Source organism: Dipodomys ordii, unplaced genomic scaffold (assembly GCF_000151885.1).
Source record: "Dipodomys ordii isolate 6190 unplaced genomic scaffold, Dord_2.0 Scaffold68, whole genome shotgun sequence".
In the NCBI taxonomy this organism is placed as follows: Eukaryota; Metazoa; Chordata; class Mammalia; order Rodentia; family Heteromyidae; genus Dipodomys; species Dipodomys ordii.
In genome coordinates, this window is record NW_012267284.1 from 2,584,374 (window position 1) to 2,608,185 (window position 23,812).

The window sequence follows — 23,812 nt, forward strand, 5'->3', positions numbered from 1 at the left end:
CTGAAAGCTCCTGTCCATACAAAGCCACTGAATTCAAAACTGCCAGAATGTAAGAACCACCAACACATCATGTCGTTCAGCAGATGAGTGGATAAACAAACTGCTTCACCCAGGCAATGGAATATTGTTCAGTGATTTAGAAAAAGAGCAATCAAGCCACAAAAACCAGGGAAGAATCCTGAAAACATATTAAGTGAATGCTGCCAATCTAAAAGGCCACACACTGCTCGATTCCCACAGCAAGCTCTGGCAAAACCCAACCTTGTAGCCAAAGGAAGGATAGGCAGCTGTCAGAGGACCATAGGAATGGGAGGGGAAGAAAGAGCAGGTGGGGCATGGACACAATCCCAGAATGGTTAAAAATCATGTGCCTGTCTAATCCCACAGAAGGTGCAATGCCATCAGCCAACCTTACAGTTAGGAACCTTGTATCTACCCTGGGGGACCAAAAGCAACAGAGCCCACGGTCAACAGTGGGAATGGGCAGACCATGGAGCAGGCCTGTCACCCAAAATATGCAGGAAGCATAGATTGGAAGATGGAGGTGAAAAGCAAAACACTACCCGAAAAACAGAGTCTCTGGAAAATGCTGCTATCTGTCCAGACTAGGAAGGAGCCCTCGAACACAGTGGTTTTTCAACAGCACCCCAGGAATATGGGACTCATGGCAGATGCTCGACCACAATTCAGATGAAAAAGTACCAAGCAGGTTGGGGTCTATCTTTCCTGCCTACACAATGGGATTAGAACAAGCAAAATTCTGCTTGTCAGCTTCTCCAAATCCAGGAGATTATCAGAAAACATTTCAACTCAACAATAATGAAACTATCCCATATCAAAATTCATGTGTTAGCCCTGCATGACAAAACTCTCAGGGAACAAAAAGGAAAGGACTTAAGAACTTAGCAGGGAGCATCCACATGCATCCCTGGCAATGAACCCCTTCCTGGAATGAGACAAGGCACTCCAGTGTGACTCTCCCTGTTACAGAGCACCTGACTTGGCAGGGCACACAGATGTGCCTGGAGATACACAAGGGACAACACAGCAGAGGTGGGGATTTCTGGTACAGTAGGGTGGTGGGGTCAATACACAGACCTAACTGTAACCTCAGGCGGGAGATAAGTTTCACAAGACAAGGTTAAGACAGTTTTAACTCAGAAGGGGAGAAAAAAACCTTAATGATATGTAAGACTTTTAGTCTAAAAACATAAAACTTGCTAAGAGAAACTAAAGACTATCTCAGTAAATAGGCAATACATAATGCCTGTGGTTTAGAAGATGTTTTTCTTCCCAAAAAGGCTTACAGATTTATTGCAATCCTAATCACATTCTAGTGGAGCATTTTGTGGAATTAACAAACTGCAAACTGCAAGTAACGTTAGGCTAACGACCAAAAATAGCCATGGAATCCTAAAGAACCAAAGTTGTACAATTACACCAGCTCATATCAAAACTTATCCTGAAGCAGAAATTAAAGATGGTGTGGCATTGGCAGATGGACAGTCCACAGAAAGCAATGGAGAAAGATTTCACAGCTACTCTACCCAGGCACAGCCACCTATCTGCTGGTTAGGGCCACAGAATGCCAAGTGGGGAAGAACACTTTCCCTAGGCAGAGATGAATCAACTGCAGATAGAAAACCAAACAAGCCCAGACACCGCTTTCACATCACAGTCAAAACCCAATTCCACACACCATTAATGGAGGCATGGATGAGAGAAAGACAAAGAGCTCAGGAAAAAGTGAAATCTCTTTGATATCCACATGACTTTGGTAGGCTAGCGAAAAGGTAAATTTCAATAGGCGGACTGAGTTAAGATCAAAAACTTCTATTTATCAAAAGTCACAACCACAAGAGTGAAAAACTCAGTCGCAGGTGAGAAGAGCACAGGCACCAGTGGGAGAGGTCTCTGCAGTGCCAGTCTCCAGCAGAGGCTGAAGTCCCTGAGCACTGGGGCAAACTAGTGGAATCAGACAACCCCACATTCCTGGAAGGTATGCAGACAACCAACATCATTCCAGAGTGCACCAGAGTGTGTTCCATGCCCACCTATAACCACCTGAGGGAAGCCCAGGGTCACCCAAAACTACACGCATAGGCAAGTGGCGCCTGAAAAGCAGCAATGCATGTACTCAGGGAGAAGCTTAAATAATAACGTAGAGTTGAAGAACCTCAGATCCATATAACAATGTGGACAAATCTCACAAAGAATGCTCAGTGGTAAGATGCCAGCCACAAAAGCACAAACAGTGATTTCACTCACATGAGTGCACACTAGGAGAGATGAACAATCAGAAAGGGGGTCCCTAGGGAGCAGAGGTGGGTGTGAGGAAACAAACGGCACAGGATGTTCAGGGCGGGCAGCTACCTGCCCCTATCTTGTACTGCAGGTCTGTGTACACACAGACCACAACACAAAGACTGGCACAGAGAAAACACCCATGGCAGAGCTAAGGTGGAACAGTCAAGTACATGAATCACATTCTAGAACATTCCACAGCACTGCCTGAACTGACAAAATCAGGAAACGCTGAAGGTTCTCCAGAGGAGAATGGATAGCCACATCACAGTCTATTCATCTCCCTGTCAGGAGCAGTGAAGTAAGTGAGGGAATGTCAACAGAGGAATGTTAGGACAAAACAGAAACCACAGGGCTGGTTCTATTTATACAGAGTATACAAGTGAAAGCACACTTTTGAGGACACACCGTGTGCCAAATGACCTGAACAGTAGTGAACCAGCCGGTGGCACTGGTGCAGCTCTAGGAAGAAGCTCCCCCTTAGGTCACCTGTTCTGTGTCTTGCACAGGGAAGTGGCCAGCAGGGTCTGGCATCTAGACTGCTTTCTACAGGCACATGTCATGGAAGAGGTATGGGTGATTCGAACCTGTAACATACATGGCCACCCACTGGTGATTCTTTTCTGGAGGGACACAGGCTAATCAGGGCCGAAGAGAAGCACTGCCTGCCACCTCACCACTGGCACCTCAGTACCAGTGAAATGCAGCCCCCACCATGTCACAACCACCTCTGCATTTGTAGGGCACAGGCACTGGGGCACAGCACCCAATTCCCACCTCACATTCCTTCCTGCACTGGAACCCAGGAGGGTCTGTAGTCTCCAACTCTTGCTGGGGTAGCCTACCTCCATGCTACATGTGCTCTCACCATACCTGGCTTCTCCTCATCACAGGGCCAGAGAAGTGCCAAGGGAAGAAGGCATGGAGGGATCTCATAGTCACAGACCTGGGTGAATCTCCAGGAGCTGGTGGTACATCCTCCACACATTACAGATGAAAGAGACACAGAACATCTGGGTGCTGAGGGCTTATGAAGGCACTAGGGTGCAGTAGCTACCTCAAGAGGTCTAGCCAGGCGCCGATGGCTCACGCCTATAATCCTAGCTACTCAGGAGGCTAAGATCTGAGGATCGGGGTTCAAAGCCAGCCTGGGCAGGAAAGTCCGTGAGACTCTTATCTCCAATAAACCACTAAAAAACTGGAAGTGGTGCTATAGCTCAAGAGGTAGAGCGCTTGCCTTGAGCTGAAGAGCACAGGGACAGCGCCCAAGCCCAGAGTTCAAGCCCCCGACCAACCAAAACAACAACAACAATAACAAAAAGAGAGAAGGGGGGGGGTCTGCTCCCGGCCCTGGAGGGCTAGACCTCCAGAGCTGACCCTGGTGGACAAACCACCATGGGAATGTACAGCTATCAGCCCACCCTAAACTCTCCCCAGAGGCTGACCCACTGCCTGTGCCTCAATGTTCTGAGAGCTTACCTGCCTCTACCCACACTTGATTGTTTCTTTCATAGCAGAGGCAGTACCAGCACTGCTGCTGACCAGCTGCTATCTACACCTCCACCCTCCCCAAGATCTCCCCAGCTGTACAGTGCACTGCAAACAAAGCACTGACTACCCATATCCCTCTCTGGTCACTGCAGGTGGGCCCTGCATCTAGGCTCCTCTGCTCTAGATGAATTTCAAGGAGTGGTGTGAGATCCTGATAACGTGGAGGTTTCCCACTACAGGGTGAGCAGCTCTGCCCCTGGCATCAGGAGAGACAGGCAAGGAGCATCCCCAAAGCAGCTTATACAGAAGAACTTGTTCATGGTAACTTAGTAGCACGTGCACTCCCAAGTTGTTGCCCAATGAGAAGCTCTGGAATTTGATTATTTCACACTAGAGTGTTCACAGGGCAGAATGGCACCACAATCACACAGATACTGTGGAAGCAAGACAAAGCTCAATGCTAACACCTGGATCCCCAGTGACCACTGCCTTTGGGATCCAGCAAGGGGGAGGAGAAAGGGGCAGATACAGAAGGGGAGATATTTCATTTTTTTAAATTCCTGTTAAACATTAGTTTAACTGCTTATATAAATAAGATTCCTCAAAAAAAAATAAGATTCTTCAACCATGTTGTGGAATATTAGGGCACACTAGAAATAGTGCATTTCAAATAGGAAAATGGTTTGTGTTCACCCAGTTCTTGAAGCCAATTTTCAATTGCTTAAAATAGTCATGATATTTTACCAAGGTAATTATACTCTTAGCTATCAGTAACAATTAACTCCTTAGACTGGAGCTGCTTAATAAAGGTCTCGAAATAAAATTGCACATTCCAAGCACTGTATACTAAATGTCAAGCGCACAAACATACCCCTCAGAAGGGAGGCAGCGGCTGAACATCAGCAGGGCACCACAAGCCAGTTCCACAGCCACACAGGGGGCAGGTAGGGACATTGAGCTCCTGGGGGGGGGGGGGGGGGGGGAGGTTCCAGGCAAAGGGTACAACAGATGCAGGACTCCTTCCCTAGCAAGATCAGAACAAAAGGAACAGTCAAGATACCCTGAAGCCCAAGGGAAGCCTCCTTGTGGGATCTTGGAAGTGAGCACTCCTCAACCATAAGCAAACCATGTTAGGGTCCACAGGAGGTGGACAGCACCAGTGGACATCACCTTGCACAAGCCCTTGAGACAAGGCATACTGCATTTCTTCCTGGCCCAGCCTAATGAACAGTTCCATCATGCCAGCTGGCAGGACAGATCCTCGCATCTCAGGCCCAGGGACTGCACAAGCAATTGGTATCGACCCATTGCAACACACCTTGGAGGGACAGTCAGTCTCAATAATCAGTCAGTGTTGGGCAATCAATATCCGCCATCTCCCTAACTCAGGGTGACACCGCCTGTAAGCACAGCATGAGTGAGGGTAAGGCTGATTTGGCCCAGAAAGCTATCATCTTTTAATCTGCTAAGCAGAGGAAAGAAGAATGGAAATTTCTTCCTTGGGTTGAAGATAATGGACTTCAAGGACAGAAACTCCCCAAAAAGGAAGCCAAGCAGAAACTGGAGAAGCCTGGAGATCTTGGTTGGGGCAGCATGGAGCTCAGATTCCATAGGTGACTAGAGAGACCTTGCCACATCAGCTGCCTGGTGACTGCTCACTGTGACCAGAGGTGACCTGAGATGGGATCTAAACACTCACCAGAACCACAGTAAGTCCACAACACAGAATGAGGGTCACAGACTTTGCCACAGGCCACCCCTGGCCCAGGAACACACCATGAGTCACATGGTTTATTTAAGTGTGCCAGAATGTGACCGGGGTATAGGCTGCTGGCAGGTGAGGCTAACCCACCCAGGAGCTCAGGGTCATACCAAGGAGCTGCCATTCATCCTGGGTAAGACCATCAGTGGTCTTACCCATTATTAAGACCTGAGACAAGGACAAAATGAAATCCAAACCACCCTCCAAGCTCCCCCCAGCATGACTTCCAAACCTGTACAATCAGACCCATAAAAAAAGATGGTTTAAAAACCACAGTACAAAAAAAAAAAAACCCACAGTACAGACCACTACTACTACTGAGTAGTAGTGAAAAGGAACATGCTTTATATAGGGACAATAATTTGGGTGGTTTTCAAGACAGACTGTGTTGTCTCCTAAATGCTTGTTTCCCTCCCTAAACCCCTTATACCAATTTCTGAGGCAAAAGCATCAGAAAGGGGCAATCAGGTTGGGGATGGCCTCTCAGGTGGGACCAGTGTCCTAACAAAAGAGGCCCAAGGCCTTCCTAGTCCCCTGTGCTGCCTATAATCCAGAACAATATGCAGACACCCAGCCTGACAGTGTCTCAGCCCTGGGAACTATGAGCAATCCTTTTCTGTTATTCATAAACTGTCTAATCCATGACATTTGGTTATATAGCAGCTGAGCAAATGGAGCTGCCTTCCCTGAAGCTGCTCCTTCTCCTAAGGTTATGAACCCACTGCCAACTTCACAGCCACCACTGTTAGGCTGCAGCTAACTATTTTCTTCATGTTTACTGGGCATGAGTCCCACAGAGCCTCCGTCAGGAAGGGCCATTCGTGAGTGACACACCAAGTGCTACAGTGGAACACTATGACATGACCCTATGGTTACATTTTGAGGCACCCAAGACATCCTGAGACTGCAAGAAGTTGCCAGAGGCTTCCAGCCCTGACTGCCCACACTTCATCCCACAGGAAGTGTGGAGCCTCCCAGATTTTAGGTCTGTAGTGCCTCCAACCTGATGACTGCCCACCAAGGTACCCACTCCCAAAACACTTCCCACTGCCTCGCCACTTCCCACTGCCTCTGGTGGCCACTTTGTCCTCTTGTCCATAGCACTGGCACAAACATCCCACACTCACATGATACTCTATCGCACACAGCCTGGTGGGCTGTCATCTCTTCTTGGCACTACACTGCATCAACTGCACTGTGACTGGACCCAGCAACTACGATTATATGTAGACACAGCCTACTTCTTGCCCAGTTCCATCTTTGGCTAAGACACCTTTGTCCAGGATACTTTCTGTGTCCATCATGGCACTATATCTCTGTCACAGATGGTGAGTGCTGCTGGCTCTTCCCACTACACTGTCAAGCCCACAAGGGCTACACTGTTCAGGCATATCATGTACCTCATGCTGACACTAGTGGGCACACTACAGGCATTAGAGGAGGAAAGGAAGATGAGAAGGCCCACAGTCCTACTCCCACAACATGCTAAAGGGCTGAGCCTCTCCTTGCTGAGGAACGAGGTATGGGGAGCTGCTGCTATGGGAAGGCACTTTGGTTTCCCCTCCCTCTGGTTCCACACAAGTAGGCCTTTGCTAGTGAGTCAGTTTCTGTGGCCTGTAGACAAGGTCCTGGGAAATGCTTTAAAGAGATAGTGATGAACATTCAGGAGTGTGAGGTAGCCCCAAAACAGCATTCATTTCCAACAGTTTCCTGGCCAGGAGATCCCGGCAGCAAAAGAGCTGAGTTCTTCAGACACAAGGGCAAGCCAACCTGTAACTTCCCAGTCTTCCCAGGGCAGAGGGTGGGCCACACAGGCCCTCTGCCCATATAACAGCAGCATGAACACAGTTAAGAAGTCTAGCAGCAAGCTGAATGCTGAGCTTGCCTGAGTTCAAACCCCATTACTGGCTCTCTTCTTCCATGGTAAGGTTTGTCTGTTGGTTTCAAGTTCTAGGACTTGAACTCAAGGTCTAAGCATTGTTCCTAAGTTTTAGGCTCAAGGCTACCATGTGAGCCACAGCTCCACTTCCAGCTATTCTCAGTGGTTAATTGGACATTCCTGCCCTGGGAGGCTCCAAAAACCATAATCCTCACATCTCTGGCTCCTAAGTAGCTAGGTTTGCAGGTATAAACCACTGGTGCCTGGGCATGGTAAGATTTTAAATAACACTCACCAAATACCTTCATTCACCCCCAAACAACCTCGGCTTATCATGGCTGATTTCAAAAATTGTTCAGCCACAACATTAGAGGGGCAGGCACCAGCACAGGTCTTATCACTGAGCTGGGGACCAGAGCATATGCAGTTCTATGCCCCCAGATAAAGGTAGCATTGGCACAGAGCCCATTGAGCGACTGTCCTGGCTGGTATAACAGAGAGGACATCTGCCCTGCCACTTGATGTCAAGAGCTCTGACCCCACAGAAAGCCAGCAAGGATGTGTAGAGTGCTTGATCCCTCAGGCCTAACACCACGGGTGCTAGATGCTGGATCCACAAGGACCCTGGGGCTGAGAGGGGGACACAGATGGCAGGTACACGCATGAGCTCTGCTGAGGTCTGCATGAAGATGATGGACCAGGGAGAAAGGGACAGGCATGGATAAAGCAGGGCAAGCTCGCTACCCTTTAGGTAACCTGTACCTTGGTGAGCAGCAGGACACGCTTCTGGAGCCTTCGGGCCAGCGCCTCATGGGACTCACGCTTCTTCCTCTCCTCTAGCAGCTGGCTGCTGACCTGTCGTACCTCATCTTGGAGCTGCTGCTGGGCCTTCTCCAGTCGCCGGGCACTACACAGGAAAGCAAGGGGGCAGAGCAATGAGGTCTGGCTTGGCCATCCATCCAGGGCTCAGGAAGCACCCCCAACAGCAAGCCCCACCGGGATGTCCTAAAATAGAGCTGCACGTGCAACCACCACGCTGTCATTTCCTCGCTCCTGAATAGCTACTTAACGCCTTTCAGGAGTTTCTGGATTTCAAATAGACACCCAGGGTGATCCCAGAACACGGTGAGCGGGGGAGGGAAGCTCGACTCCACATACAATGGAAAAAATTGTCAGCCACGCAGAGCTCCGGGACGGGACTTCTGAATGAGCTAAATTGCCAGCGCAAGCACTTCCCATGTGAATCACAGTTGGCGCAGATGTGCAGCATGCAGGAGGAAGGCTGAGTGCAGTCATGGTGGGGAACCATACTGATGACTTTGTAGAGCAAGAGCCAGCATACCCTGGGTGTTGGGACTGTGGAGGGGACAGACATCACGCAGCCAGGATGTGCCCTCCTACATTTGCCCTGTGGCCAGTTGACCTCTCCCTTCTTCAATACTGCTTTCTACTTTTGTTCCCCTGAATAACAACAGCCTCCCTATGACTCCCTCTCTTAGTCCATCTCCCTTCACACAGAAGGGGTGGGGCAATGAGTGCCCCCATCAAAAGCTGAACACTTCTCCTTAGGAGGAGGAGAGGAATTCCTGAAATTGCAGACCGTTCACAGGCTGACCACAAACATGCTCTCAGACAGCAAAGCATCTCATAATGAGGCCATCACACTCCTCTCTCAACACCACCAGCTCCTCATAGTCCCACACTAAAGGCAGGTCCCACAAAGGCTGGCTCAGAACCCCTGCCAGAAGGTAGTACACAGAAACATGGAAGGCAGAAATCATCTGGCATCCTATTGTGTCCCTCTGATCCTATAAGTCCCTAAACTCTATCTACCTACCCTCACAAGCACTAGGGGATGGAGGAACAACTGGGCAGTCATTCAGATAAACAGGGAACTTAGGACAGGGCCCCTCCCTCCCAGACAGGAATACACAGCCCACACAACAAAATGGTGGTGGGAACTAGTTCAGCAGGGGATCTTTCTCTAGGAAATTCCAGTATTATGGCTCTGCTACATGGTGAAATATATAAGATTCACATGAGGGACAATGAGAATGAGGCAGCTTTGAGGACAAAAAATCTTGAGATGGGGCTGTGAAGTATGTTTGCAATCTTAGATCATTCTTGATACCCAAGTAATTCTATTTGTTTTCAAGAAAACCTAAGCTAAGTTCCAGTGGCCCATGTATATAATCCTAGCTACTCAAGGGGCAGAGATCTAAAGATTCCTGCTTCAAGTCAGCCCAGGCAGGAAAGTCTGAGATACTTATAGCCAATTAACCACCACCACCATCCCCCAAAAAAGCTGGAAATGGAGCTGTGGCTCAAGTGGTAGAGTGTCATTCTTGAGTGAAAAATCTTAGGGACAGCATCCAAGCCCCAAGTTAAAGCCTACCATATATATAATAGTTAGGATATATAAGGTCTCCACTGCCAATTCTTCCTATTTCACATCTGGGAGACTTTTTTTTGTCGGTCGTGGGGCTTGAACTCTGGGCCTGGGCGCTGTCCCTCAGCTCTTCAGCTCAAGGCAAGCGCTCTACTACTTGAGCTACAGTGCTACTTCCCCTATTTCACATCTGGGCAACGGGTTTGTTTAAATTATAGTTTAGTAAACTTCTTTTAACAGCTTAAGAATAATTTGAAAGTGAATGTAAGTCAAAAATTTATACACACACACACACACACACACACACACACACACACATACATACATATTTTTTAATTTTACTTTTTCCTCCCCAGTCCTGGGGCTTGAACTCTGGGCCTGGGCACTTGTCCTTGAGCTTCTTTTGCTCAAGGTAAGTGCTCTATCACTTGAGCTACAGCACTACTGTTGAAAATAAACTGTACAACCGTGTGTGTGTGTGTGTGTGTGTGTGTGTGTGTGTGTGTGTGTGTGTAACAAGTTCAACAACAAATGTACTCATTACCTTACATATGTAACTGTAACTCCTCTGTACATCACCTTGACAATAAAATTAAATTTAAAAAAAAATTATGGAACCTTAGAAGGGACTTGATGCTGACTCTGGTCCAGCCAAGCATGGCAGGGAGCTATGATTTGGCCTACCCTGCCTAAGCTCAGGGCAGAAGCCTGCAAGAACAAATACTGGACACCAGAGGCCATCTCAGAAAACCTGGCAGGGATGCCTGAACCAAATGAAGAATCAGCCAATGGCCACCTGCCCCTCTAAGTGTTCTACAACCTAAACATAAAATAAGATGAGTGCAAATACTCTTTGCAAACCTGACATATTAAGAGGCTATTTTGAGATCCAGTTCAATTCAAAACTATTCATAGACCAATTTAATAATCAAGAACTGTGAAATCGACTCTTGAATCATTGAATTCAGGTGGGAAGTTCACAAACGTTTTAAATCACTGCTCCAAAGTGGCTAATTTAATTAGAAGAATGGCAGCATTCACTTATTGCTTCAAAAGCCAAGGCACACTAAGGCAAGAATGGGACAATGCCATCTTTCAGGTGACAGGGCACAACAGAATGACAGACAAGCCTGACTGGGTAAGGGGGCACTCTGACAAGGTATCCTCGTGACAAGAGAGTCAGTGCGGACTTGGGAGAAACTAACAAACTGCAAGCCCTACTCTTGGGAACACAATGTCCTCAAATCTATCTAGAGCTTTCTCTGCCCAAAGTAAACGTAAAACTACACAGATATGCGATAGCTGGCATCGTTCAGAGTACAAGACTCTGGCCCTTGGGCTGAGCTACTCATGAAGCTACACACTGCAGCTGGGCCCAGACCCCTTAAGGAAGACAAGGACATAGGTACAGAGGTGCCTCCAACCCAAGTCCTCGACCCAGACTCGGATGTTAGAAGACACAGCAATTGCAGCATCTGGGGGTGGTGCTGGACCTAGCTTGGAAAAGCTCACTTGCCAGGTTATATATAAAGAAAACCCTCAGGCTGGGAGTGTGGCACTTGCCTAGCACATCTACAGGTTCCATCCTCAGTATAAAAAAAAAGTGGCTGTCCCTATCTCTACCTCTGATCTAAACTATAGGAGAATAAGTTCTAGAGATTTGCACGGTCACATGACAAATAGTGCTGGGCACTTAGAAACCTAGCAGGGCAGATCTCACCTTACCTACAATAACAAAACAGATTGTAAATTTAGCAAGAGGACATAAGGAGGAGGATGCAAGAGGATGATGATATGCTTACTACATTAATTGTCATCATGATATCATAGCATATACCTATGCTCATAGCCATCAAAATATATACATCAATAAGTACAATTTTTAACAGTAGGCATATAATCAATAAAGCTAAAAAAAAAAGAACAGTGACATAAAAACAAATAAAATGGTAGGGCTTTTTCCCCCAGATTATATTCAAGGAAATGTTTGTTTTCTTAAAAAAAAAAAAAAAAAGCCTTGCTATATAGCCCAGGCTGGCCTCAAACTTGTGACCCCCCTGCCTCAGCCTCTTGAGTGCTGGTATTCAAAGGGAAGTTTGTTTAGAGCTATCCATCACACTACCTATTTTAAGCTTTCTGTCACTTTTAGCTTTCTACCATTGGCTTTTAAAAAGTGCATCATATCTAGGAGGAGAGGGCAGGTGGGCAGGAAGAAGAACCTTACTCTCTTAATAGCAAAGTACATTTCATCTAGAGAAGAGGGCAGTAAGTTAAACCAAAGGAACACACACTCCTATAGGAGACTCCCAGGCAGCATAGACTGCAGACCATGACTCTGCCACAACAGTGGAGACAGCACCTATGAAAGCCACCAACCAGGCTGGACAGTCAGGCCCACACCCTACAGGGTTGGTTCCCAGGTCTCCAAACAGACCAAGCAAAGTTTCAAGGCCCAGGTCATTGTATGAAAGGAAGGTGGTTCCAAAGCACTCTCTGCTAAGCCTCACTGGGGACCTGGAGCGCCGGAGATGGGCAGGTATCAGACCCACAAAGCTACTCACGTACCCAGAGTTTACCAACATAAGGTCTGGCCAAGTAAGCATAAAATCATGAACTGAGGGAAAGGACAATCCTAAGACAACTAAGCAGATACAACTGTAGGAGGCAACCACAACTCTACAAAGATGAGAGGATAAAATCATGAAAATAGGGGAATATAGATGAGGTCTCCATTAGATGGGGCACCAATGGTGTCTGCACTGGGAGGGAGCCAGAGAGAAATTCAGGTCAGGTAGAATCCAAGTATTAAGAGTTTCTAAGCATTAGAAACCCTGCAGGCCAGATTCAGCTGCTAGACAGGAAGGAGCATGTATGAAAAGAACAAGCAGAAGGCTCACAGGCAGGACAGGAGGTACACAAGGCCTTGCTACTTCCTCTGGCCTGGCCAGATCTCTCTGATACACAACACAGGCTGACGAAGTGCCAGTTGGCTGCAAGTCCCAATGCTGCAAGGCTGAGAGCAGAAAAGGAGCTGGAACTGAGGCCCAGGCTTCATTACTACTGTTGGCAGAAGACAGATAAGGAACAAATAAATGAAGGAAGCTCTACTACCCAGTGAGGCATGGTGAAAAGCAGAGCACAGAGATACCAAGAAGACAACACCATGTGCGGGCAGTCAAGGGAGGACAATAAGAGAGATCTTTATATCTAAAACACTCCTGGCAGCAGCATAGTGTGGAGATGGGAGAGGCCATGGAAGGCAAGAAGGCTGAGATAGGCCAGGATAGAAAGCAAGATGTGATGGGCAGATGGGGTGGACCTCCATGAAGAGCTCAAAAGGTTAAGAGCAGAGACAGAAAGTGCCGACAGTCCCCTCCAAGACACTTCCCGGCTGCAAAGGTGAATAGAACCTAGGCTGACAGAGGAGGGACAAAGGTGAAGAAGGTACTGACTCCTGAGCTGGGTCTGGTGGCCATACTTATAATCGTAGGCAAAGGCAGGAGGTTTGTAAGTTGGAGGCCAGCCTAACCCTAGGCAAAATCCTGTGTCAAAAGAAAAAGAAACAGAAGAAAGTGCTGGCTCCTGTTTATAGCACGGAAGTATGCTGACATGCTCCAAGATAGTGCAATAGAGGGACAGAGTCCTGCAGACACAAAGAGGACAATTTAGCAAGAAACCCTGAGCAGGAGAGAACACACTGTCCAACAAAGGGCTACCCCTAAAAGCCCTCAGCCTTCACTGGCTCCACGAAGCCAGCCCAAAGGGACTGAAAGTGAGTGCCTCAAAGCAGTGCCACCAATGGCTCTGCCCATGAGGATGCAGGAGAAGGGGATGTGCAACCTCAGGTTTGAAGGGAACCCTGCTACTCTGCCCCATGGGCCCTCCAGGGGCCCTCCAGAGAATCTCTACAGTTCAGAAGCATTTGAGCAACCTCATCCCAGAGGATCAAGCCACAGAGCTCCCCAGACTGCCAATTCTTCCCCACTGGGAAGTTCTCTCCGTTCAACTTCAGCCTTTCTTCTTAGGAGAAGAAGAGAAAGCTCATAAAAAATTAAACCTCAAGCTCCACACCGGGCTGAACTCTGAGGTCAGTGGCATTTCTGTGAACCTTTGGTGCTTCAAGGGAAAGTTGGGCATGTTTGCCCATCAGTACTTTTGTGGCAAAACCTACTGAAGAAACAAGTCTGTGCTTTTGAGAATCATCTTTGGATGTGACAGGCCACTGGGGTTCACTTTAATGTGATCGCCATCAGAAACCCCAGCCTAAGAATATCTACTTTCAAGGAACAAGGAAAGGACATGAGACATTCCACAGCAGCAGGAGACATTTTAACGACCTTCTCCAAGACACTGATGCTCCCAGCTCTTTCTTCGCTCAACCTAGTACCTCAAAGCCTTGTGTCTCCCTTGTCTTAGCTTTAGCTGGTACCCTAAGCATGCACACAGCAAGAAAAGTGCACCTGCATACAGATACAAAACCCCAAGTCACTGTGGCCACCAGGAGAGGGAGACTCTGAGAAATGTAGGGTAAGCAAGTGCTGGGCATACTTGAGGTTGGAGATGAGCAGGGAACCTGAGTCCTACCACTATGTGAACACAGAGGGCATGAATGTACTTCAGCAGACATATCCAGGCCTAAATTCAAAGAACAACTCAGCTATGGTAATATCACCTTGCTGTGCTCTCCTAAAATTCCTTGTGTGGGGACCCCAGAATCAGATCATGAGGAGAGCCCCCATGACAAATGACAGTTCTTATAAGAGGTCCCAGAAAGCTACCACCTGTCTTCCACCCTGTGAGGACACAAAGAGAAAATGCCACTTACAAACAAGGAGATGCCCTGGCCAGATACCAGTACTGCCACACTGTGTTTTGGAGTGCCCAGCTCGACTGTACAGCGTTTGTTGTTCAGGGCCCCACACTCTGGTAGTTTTGTGACAGGAGCCTCAGGCTGTTGAGACAATCTTACTGTAATCCAAGGTAGAAGGCAGCACATGCAGGACACGCATGCTCGATGCATGCAGACTGCCCAATGCACTACGCTGACAATCAGCACTGCAATAAAACTGTGTTCAAACTGTTACAAACTTCCTGAAAACACCTCTACTCTTAGGGAGCTGACAGCACAGATCAAAAACCCACTAAGACAAACAAGTTCTAACCTGTCATTTTGCACAAGAGTAAATATAGACCTAAGTGCCTGAGTTACTTCCATAAGGACAAGTCCCCACCAGGAATCAGCAGCGCTGGCCTTCTCTGGCATCTGGGCACTGTGCCTGCAGCAGCCCACAGCACTAAGAGTGCTAGAAGAAATTTCTAGGGGCTGGGAAGGTGCCTCAGTGGTAGAGTGCTTGCCTTGCATGCATGAGGCTCTGAGTTCGATTCCTCAGCACCACAAAAATAGAAAAAGCCGGAAGTGGTGCTGTGGCTCAAGCAGTAGAGCACTAGCCTTGAGCTGAAGAGCCAAGGGATGGTGCCCAGGCCCAGAGTTCAAGCCCCATGACCGACCAAAAAACAAAAAAAAGTAGAAAGAAAGAAAGAAAAGAAATTTCTAGAAATCTGCTTGTCCAGTGAGGGGAAGAATGCAGCTAGGAGGAACCACAGAAGTGATAAGAGGCAGAGTTGAGACCTCACAGGTGGATAACAGTAAGGGACATCTGTAGTGTAATCCAGGCCCTACTCCTGGGTCTAAAAGACAGTTACAAGTACCATGAGGATGAAACCACAGGATGCTAGTCTAGAGGACAGCAAGCTGACCACCAGCCCAATGTGACAGGGTACCATGGTGTTCTAGGGTAGCAAGTAAAATCACAGGGGCCCTGTTTTCCAGCAAAGCTTTGACAGCTGAAAAGACAGACAAGCTCACAGTGACAATGAAGACAGGCAAAAGGGGCCCAAGAGGCCAGAGGAATGGCGTTGGGAGTGGGATAGGAGGAGCACAGGGAGCAGAGAAGAGCTGTCTTCCAGTGTCCGAGACACACAGGGAAGGGGGCCACACTGACTTCAATGACTAGCAATCTCATGCTCGGGTCATAGAGGAAGGAAAGCTGCTCGGGGAGGATCCTACAGACTGCTGGAGCACTTCTAGAGGTTGTACCCCAAGTGACTCAAATTTCCTGGTGGATGGGCTTTATTTTTGGCAGCTGTGACCTGCAGGACAGATAATGAATATACAGGGAAGTAAACGTGGAAGAGATTATGTGAAACAGGTGGGGTCTCACTAGTCCCCATCCAGCCAGCAACCAAGAAAGGACCACTTTACTTTTCATGCCTATCAGGTGGAATTGACCAGCTGGAAGTTGGCTTTCTTTGCCTCAGCAGGCCCCATGAAAGGCTTTAACTTACAAAATACTTCTGTCAAAGACAGAAAAGTTCACAAGTGCTGCCAGCAGCAAGGCAGGACAGCCTGAGCCAGCAGCAGGAGGATCCAGGGCAGTCAGGGGATCAGGGCCTGGCCCTTCCCTGGGCAGAGTGCTGCGGGGGATTTATGGCAGTTTTCCTGGAGGCATCCACACCAACAACAGGTACCTAGGTAGGTGCAGCATCTGGAAGTGCTAGGCAAAAAGGATGTCAGAGGTTCCTATGAGCCACAGATCAAGAAGAGGTGAGGTCCATGTTCCATAGGAACACATATCCAGAGGAAATGTCTTTAAGGGAGGTGCTGGAGGGGTTGGGGGTGGAAAGGTGTAGAAATAGTGCCTAAACTATATGAGCCTCTGGAAACGAAGCCAGGTCAGCATGCAGAACAGATGCCAGGAGGGAGCCAGAAACAGGCTTAGAATCAAAAAAAGTATAAAAGCCAACAAGGGACCCAAGGTCTCACGACAGGGAAGTCAGGGACCCTGCCTAGACCTGCACTATTGAGAGGACCAAGTGAGGCCACAGAAACACACTTCCACCAGAGATGGTACAGCTGATGCACACCCACCACGTCTTGGCTGTTCCTGATGGGACTGCTTCTAGAGAGAAACAAGGCAGCTTGGCTCAGGAAGGAGCCAGGGACCAGTGGCCCAATAGAAGCCCACAGCACCTGACCCATGAAACGGCCTGTACATTTGACTTCTTTCTCTGCTGTCTGTGCCTCCTCACAGACACACAAAGCCACTAATGATTACCCACCAAACAGCCACAGAACTTAAGTTACACAGGCAAAGTATAAAGCATGCAACCTCAGCAAGGATCAGTTCCCTATCGTTGCCTGCCTTATGGGAAGGTCAATCCCCCAGCTATGTCCAGCAAGGTAGAGGCCCCACCTGCACCTGAAGAGACGCCCTACACAGACACATACGTGGAGACCTGTTTTTCTGAGTCTACTCAGGGCTAACAGCAGCCATAGCAGAAGGGAGTGCAGCAGGATGTCCTGCACTGTCCACTGCCCACACCATTGGGTAGTGCCTTGCAGGTTAGAGAAAGTCCTCACACAGGTGCTCCTAAGAACAGCCTAGACAGGCCCAGCCTCAGCCACACGCAGGGCATACTACATGGCCAATGTTGCCCTACAGGTGAGACAGGGCTACTAGTGACAGACTTTGGAACATGTGGAAAGGAAAGGGAGGGTTGGGGTGGCAGCCTACCCTGGCTTCTGCCTTACTGAGCCCACGCACAGGCCCAGAGGGAAGTAGAATCTTCCCTCAGCACCCTTGACGCCCGAGCTCAGCGTAGCACACAGCTGTCTTTATTTACGCCATCTAATTCCAATCTTAAATGCCTCCAAGTGTCATTACACATTTCTCTGAAAAAAAAATACAAACAGTGGAAACAAAACCAGAGAATAAGAAAAGCAAAGACTGAAATAATTACCAATCAAAGGCACAGCCAAGAGAGCAAGCTAGGAAGCTACAGTCTGGCCTCCAGTCACTGTTCCAACACAGCTTCTGATGAGAGCTCTGTTCCTAACATCTCATCAACTCGAATCACCAAATTCAATTTGCATTCTCAGATAAACAGAGGCCACACAGTAAATACTCTCATCTGACCTTGAAATGTGAGAAGGAAAATTGCCCTTTGCAATTTCAATTCAAATCCCAACCATAAAGTATAATCCAATTTGGTTGGTCAGATACCAACCAATGGTCCCAGGGTTGGGGCTGCCTCCAATAAGAGGACAAGGAGTAGCAACAGAGCAGGGAACCCATTCCCCAGGTTGCTCATACCACAGGGCAGATCATCCTTCAAGTCTTTACTGAGTTACCAACCACCATGTAACAGTCCAATTTTTAGAAGGGAAAAAAAAAAAAAGATGTAAACAGATGATTAAGGCAGCAAGGGAGGAGGGCGGGGCACTAGGGATGTAGCTTGGTGGTAAAGGGCTTGCCTAGCAGCATGTACAAGGCCTAGGGATTCTTGTCCCAAGGCCCTAGGTTCCAAAAAGATAGCCAGAGCTAGGCATCAATGGCTCATGCCTGTAAGTCAGTTACTCAGGAGGCTTGGGTCAGAGTGTTTGAGCTCAAAGCCAACCCAGGCAGAAAAATCTTCAAAGACCCTGGGGTTCTCACCCCAGCACTGAAAATTTATAAATAAAGTTTTGACATACTGCCTATGACTGGTTTCTTGTCAGGGCCTATTTGGCCTGAAAAGCCAAAAGGCCTATACAATGATTCGGAGTTTAGAAAACTAGTGGGGGATGTGGTGCTATGGCTCTAAGTAGTAGAGAGCCGCCTTGAGCAAAAAAGCTCAGGGACAGCACCCAAGCCCTGAGTTTAAGCCCTGTGAGCCCTGTGAGCAACAAGAGGGGTGGGGGGTGGGGGGGACAGGGAGATAGGCAGACAAGGCAGGCCAACACTATTGGGGGGAGGGGGGACTAAAATAAGACATAAGCTGTTGCACACAGACAGCCCAGCCCAGCCCAGCCCACTACATCCCCCACCATGAAAGCTGGAAGCTTTGGCTACTCCTGCCAGCCAAGCCGACCTGGGGTTCTTCATATGCATGAATGAAGTCCAACCAAGGAAAACCAGTGCCTCCAGCCCGTTGAGCCAAACCTCCTTCTACGAGTCCCAACAAGACTTCAGGGAACCTACTCCTACCAGTGAACAGGACTGAGAGAAGTCCTAGGCTCCAGCTCCAAGTCTACCACCACAGCAGCATGGTAAATGCCCATGCTCACTTTCTCCCTGAGGCCTCCTGAGGCAGAGGAACTGTCACTGCCTCCATTAGGCTCTGAGCTGGGAGGTAAGGGTGGGAGGGGGCCCACACCCCATGTTACAGAAATGGAGCTGTACAATCTGTGCACACACTGTGAACACCAGAATCAGATCTCTTTCTCTCTCTCTTGCACACACACACACACACACATACACACATACACACACACAATCTGACAAAGGAGGCCAGACGAAGTCTGTGCCAGCATAGCCAGGCATTTCCTCTGGCCCTCCCTCTCCTCCCTCCCTCAGTGGGCCAGCAGCACTCCCAACCTTCTCCGTGTGGTCCTCTAGCTGCACCAGGACTAGAGGACCAGGGGAGTCCTAGGAGACCTCATGCAGACCTGCCCCAGGATGAGCAGTGGAGGTAGGATGTGGAGGTGAGGAGTAACAGCCCCACTAGGGCCTATATATGATCTGTGTCCAAGGAGGCCCAGCAGGACTCCACAGGTCAATGAAGGCCACCCTCAAGGATTCTGCTCTCAGTTGCTTTCTGCTTCATGCTTGGTGATACCTGTGGTCTTGCTTCCTATTCACTCAATCATCCTGTGCCACCCTTACCAGAGAACTATAGCCATGAGGCCATCCTACCACAGACTAGAGCCGCCAGACTTGGAAATAAACATCTTTTCTTGTATGTTAATTGCCTCTGGTGTTTCACTGTAAAGACACAAAGATGACTGACAGTAAGGAGGAAAGGAGAGAGCCACAGACAGCCGGTATGGAAATGTCAAGGAGAGTGACTGTATTCAGAAGTGTGTGCATGGGTAACATGGAGGGCAGGGGAAATAGGACCCAGAGCTTGGCTAGAGCACCTGTCAACACAGTGACCTTAGCTACTACCTAGAGGTCAAACTGTGTCAGCAGGCTCACATAGCCAAGTCATATCACCTATGTCCAAGGACAAGGGCAAGGACACAGGTCATATGGCAGGACCAGGCCAAGGACAGAATTGCTCCAAGGAGTGAGAAACTCAGACTTGGTGCTTAATTGAGATCACAAGTGAAATCAGACAAGCAGTTAGAAGATGAGACAGAATGATCTCAACAGCATCTCTCTCTTTGGAATCACCCAACAGCCCAATTAGCAGCTCTGATGCTGAGGTTCCCAGTGCAGTGCGGTCGATAGCGGCCCGCTGGCCAGCGGAGGACCGCCCGCGCTGGACATAGCTTTCAATCAACACCTGTGCTCCATGATAATCTCTGCCACTGCCTTTGAGATACCTGATTAATAAGCCAGTTCTGCTGTTTGTTCTCCATTGATCTCACTGTCCTCTGCCCAAAGCCCAAAGTCAATACTTAGTTAGGTTAGATACCTTCCTGGGCCTCTGTTGTCTCCCTTGGGCAAAGGACATTTCCCTGATCCTGTCAGACAGGTGTGATTGCAGAGGGCCCCTAGGGAGGAAGTGGGGGCTGAACCATCTCTACCTGTGAGGTGACAGGCTTAAACACTGTCACTGGATTAATAAAGAAACAGCTCCAAGTGCTCCCTGTGCTGAAAAACAGAAATAGGGGGAGGCAATGAGAGCGGTGAATTCCTAGTTTCTCTCTGCTGTTTTGAGTTCCAGAGAGAGCCAGGAACAGAGCATCTGTTGGCCAATGGCTATGTCAACACGGCCACTCTTTTCTAAATCTCACTTCCTCTCACCCCAGGCCCAGGCTTGAGAGTTGACACTTGGCTTGAGAAATGCCAGCTCTAAGCAGTTTATTTCCTCTTGAACTTTAAGAGCTGACTGAGACAGAAATGACCTTTAAAAGGCAGGGTTAGTGCTTGTTGGACCTGGTGCAGCATTTCTCTTCACATACAACAGGAGAGGGACCATGAACTCCACAAGCATGGGAGGTGACCCTGGAGCTGGGGGGATGTACTATGGCAGGTGGATCAACATCGGAATCCCAAGGCAGATGGGTGGTGCCAATAAGACTGGTGTTGAGAGGCTCCAAACACATACTGGATCCTGGGTTGATGGCTGAAAGAGCGCAGCGACAGGGGCAGCCTAATCCGGCCCTTCCCCTCAAGATACACATGAAAACCAACATTAGCGTCTCAAATTCTTACGATAAAACTCTTTCCAGAAAATCACTTTTGGAGATTCCAGCCTCCAATGGCACTATTTCAGTTTCCACCACTAGCCTGATTAAGCCTGGCTGTGGGGTGCTCTAGGAACTATTCAGTGAAGATACTCTTTGGTGGTCAGAAGGAAAGATTATGGTCCAAAGAGCCTCAGGTAGAAGAGGGAACCCAGGAGAGATAGGCAGACTCTGGGGTAGAGGAAGTCCCTGAGAGAGGTATTATCTAAAGATCTTGAAACAGTAGGCCCTAAGCACAGAAATGGAGAGACAAAAGGTGAACAAATGCATCAGTGTACTCACTGGAGACTATGTTGAAAATCAACTATACAACTTGTGGGTGGGGATAGGAGGAAAATCTGAGAGTGAGGGTAGGGAGGACACTGTCCAAAAAGAAATGTATTCATTACCTGATTTATGTAACTGTAACCCCGCTGTACATCACCTTTAAAAATAACAATAAAAAAGTTTTTTAAAAAACAAACAAACAAACAGTAGCCGAGCGCCAGTGGCTCACACCTGTAATCCTAGCTACTCAGGAGGCTGAGATCTGAGGATCATGGTACATAGCCAGCCCAGGCAGAAAAGTCCATGAGACTCTTATCTCCAATTAACCACTAGAAAACCGGAAGTGGTGCTGTGGCTCAAGCTGTCGAGCACTCATCTTGAGCTAAAGAGCTGAGGGACAGCACCCAAGCCCATAGTTCAAGCCCCACAACCAACAACAACAAAACAACAAAAAACAGTACACCCCAGACCAGGACCATCAGTGACATCTTATCTGAGGGAGGAGAGAGATGGCATAACCAGCAGCATCAGCCCTGGTAGAGATGGGGCATTCACAGGACAGAGTGACAACCTCAGAGGGTTTAGGAACAGCCAGTAGACAGACACTGGCCATCTCTACACAGCAACAAACTGTATGCTTGTTTTAGGGCCCCAAGGTCAGAAAGAAAGATGCCTAGCTGGGGGCTAGTGGCCCATGCCTGTAATCTTATCTACTAGGGAGGCTGAGAGCTGAAGATCACAGTTCAAAGCCAGCCCAGGTAAGAAAGTCTGTGAGACTCTTTATCTCCAATTTACCACCAGAAACCCAGAAGTGGCACTGTGACTCCAAGTGATAAGAGTGCTAGCCTTGAGTGAAAAAGCTAAGAGACAGCACTTAGGCCCTAAGTTGAAGTCCCATAACCAACAACGATAACAATAATGAGGCCCAAGTGACTACTGCTCATTGGAGTGGCTCGGGGTCTCCCCACAGCTTGGCACTGAGGCAGGAGCAAGGAGGCGAGTGGAGTGGGCAAAGCCCAGTTCACCAGGGCTAAGCAGAGCAGTCAGCTGAAGAGGGGGTTTAGGCAGTGCAGGCTGGCCTCAGAGTTGAGCAGAAGCAAGCTGGGGGCTGCTTCTGAACCAATGCTCCTCCAGGCCCATCTGCTGAACACAGATTAGAGACAGGAAATAATGCAGCTCAGAGAACCAAAGCATAGAAAACACATTTCCTGAGCCATTGTATGGAGCGCTACTATTGCTCAGCTCAGCACTCAACTGGCAACTCCCCACTAGCTTAACTATTTTCTTAGAAGACACACAGAATCTGCCTTTGAGTATTTGCTCCTCTAACTTCCCATTGTCAGGCCCCAGACAGCTCTGGAAGCGGAGGAGCATAACAAGGCTGAGGGAAGGCAACAGGAAAGAACCCCCATCACAAGGCAAAGCATCAGCTAACTTTGTGTCCCTATAGGGAAGAGGCCATGGTATTGAACAACAGAGGCCCTTCCCATGGCACTAAGGACAACTGAAAACTCATACTGTCTACACCTTCGTTAGGTGCTATAATCGATCCCCTGTGCATGATGGCTGGTATGAGGAAGAGATCCAAACAGGACCACCACTACAGACCTCCACTATCCATGAGTAAGCCAGTCCTACACCTACCCTGTCAGAAAATCCAGGGAAAGAAGGGAGGAACTATAAGCACACCAGCCAGTGCTGGGTCTGGGCCCATAGAGCACCACTTCCTACTTTACCAGAAGATGCCTGCAGACCAGGAGATGGCCTTGCCAGGCATGGGGATCTACTTGGGTCTCAATTTTGCCCTTCAGCTTCCAGAACTGAGGGAAAAACATTTCTATGATTTGTAAAATGCCTGATTTGTGGTGTTTTGTTACAGCAACAGAAATGATTAAGACATACAATTTATATTAAAAGATAGGGTTGGTGGAACAATTACTTTAGATATAAAAGATAAATTCATAAAGGGGTATATAAAAACAAATTTTAATGATCTAAAAAAGAAGAGAAAATACTGCTGCACAGAGTTTTTCTAAGAACTACTCTGAGTTCTGGAAGGAAACAGTGACCACAGAAGGATGGTGTCAACATGGAAAACCATAATTACAGCTATTAAAGGATCCTCTAAAAGTTAATTTTAAAAATTGTAAAAATAAATAAATAAATAAAATTAGACACTGACAGCGCATCACCAGATACCGAAAGGCCAACAAGCATGTGAAAAGTACTGAAATAGTTTTCAGAAAAAGACTAACTAGGGGTTGGGGATTTAGCTCAATGGAAGAGCACTTGCCTTCCAAGTGCAAGGCTCTGAGTTTGGTCCTCAGATCTAGAAAAGGGAAGGGAAGTAAAGGGTGTGACTCAAGTGGTAGAACACTAGTCTTGAGTGAAAAAGCTAAGAGACAATGCCCAGACCCTGAGTTCAAGCTCTAGAACTGACAAGTAGGGGTAAAGGGAAGAGGGGGAAGTAGGGGGAGAGGAGGAGAA

The 23,812-nt window shown here is 48.2% G+C and overlaps 1 protein-coding gene across 2 annotated transcripts in view; it reads right to left on the reverse strand.

Moving 5' to 3' along the window:
* The window catches only part of Mad1l1 (MAD1 mitotic arrest deficient-like 1 (yeast)), a 299,325-nt gene that overhangs the window by 181,346 nt on the left and 94,167 nt on the right, over window positions 1-23,812 (reverse strand). For both annotated transcript variants that reach the window (XM_013023364.1, XM_013023363.1), the window contains exon 11: window positions 8,199-8,343. In XM_013023364.1, coding sequence (XP_012878818.1) covers window positions 8,199-8,343 — 145 coding nt within the window. The remainder of the gene's footprint in view (window positions 1-8,198; window positions 8,344-23,812) is intronic.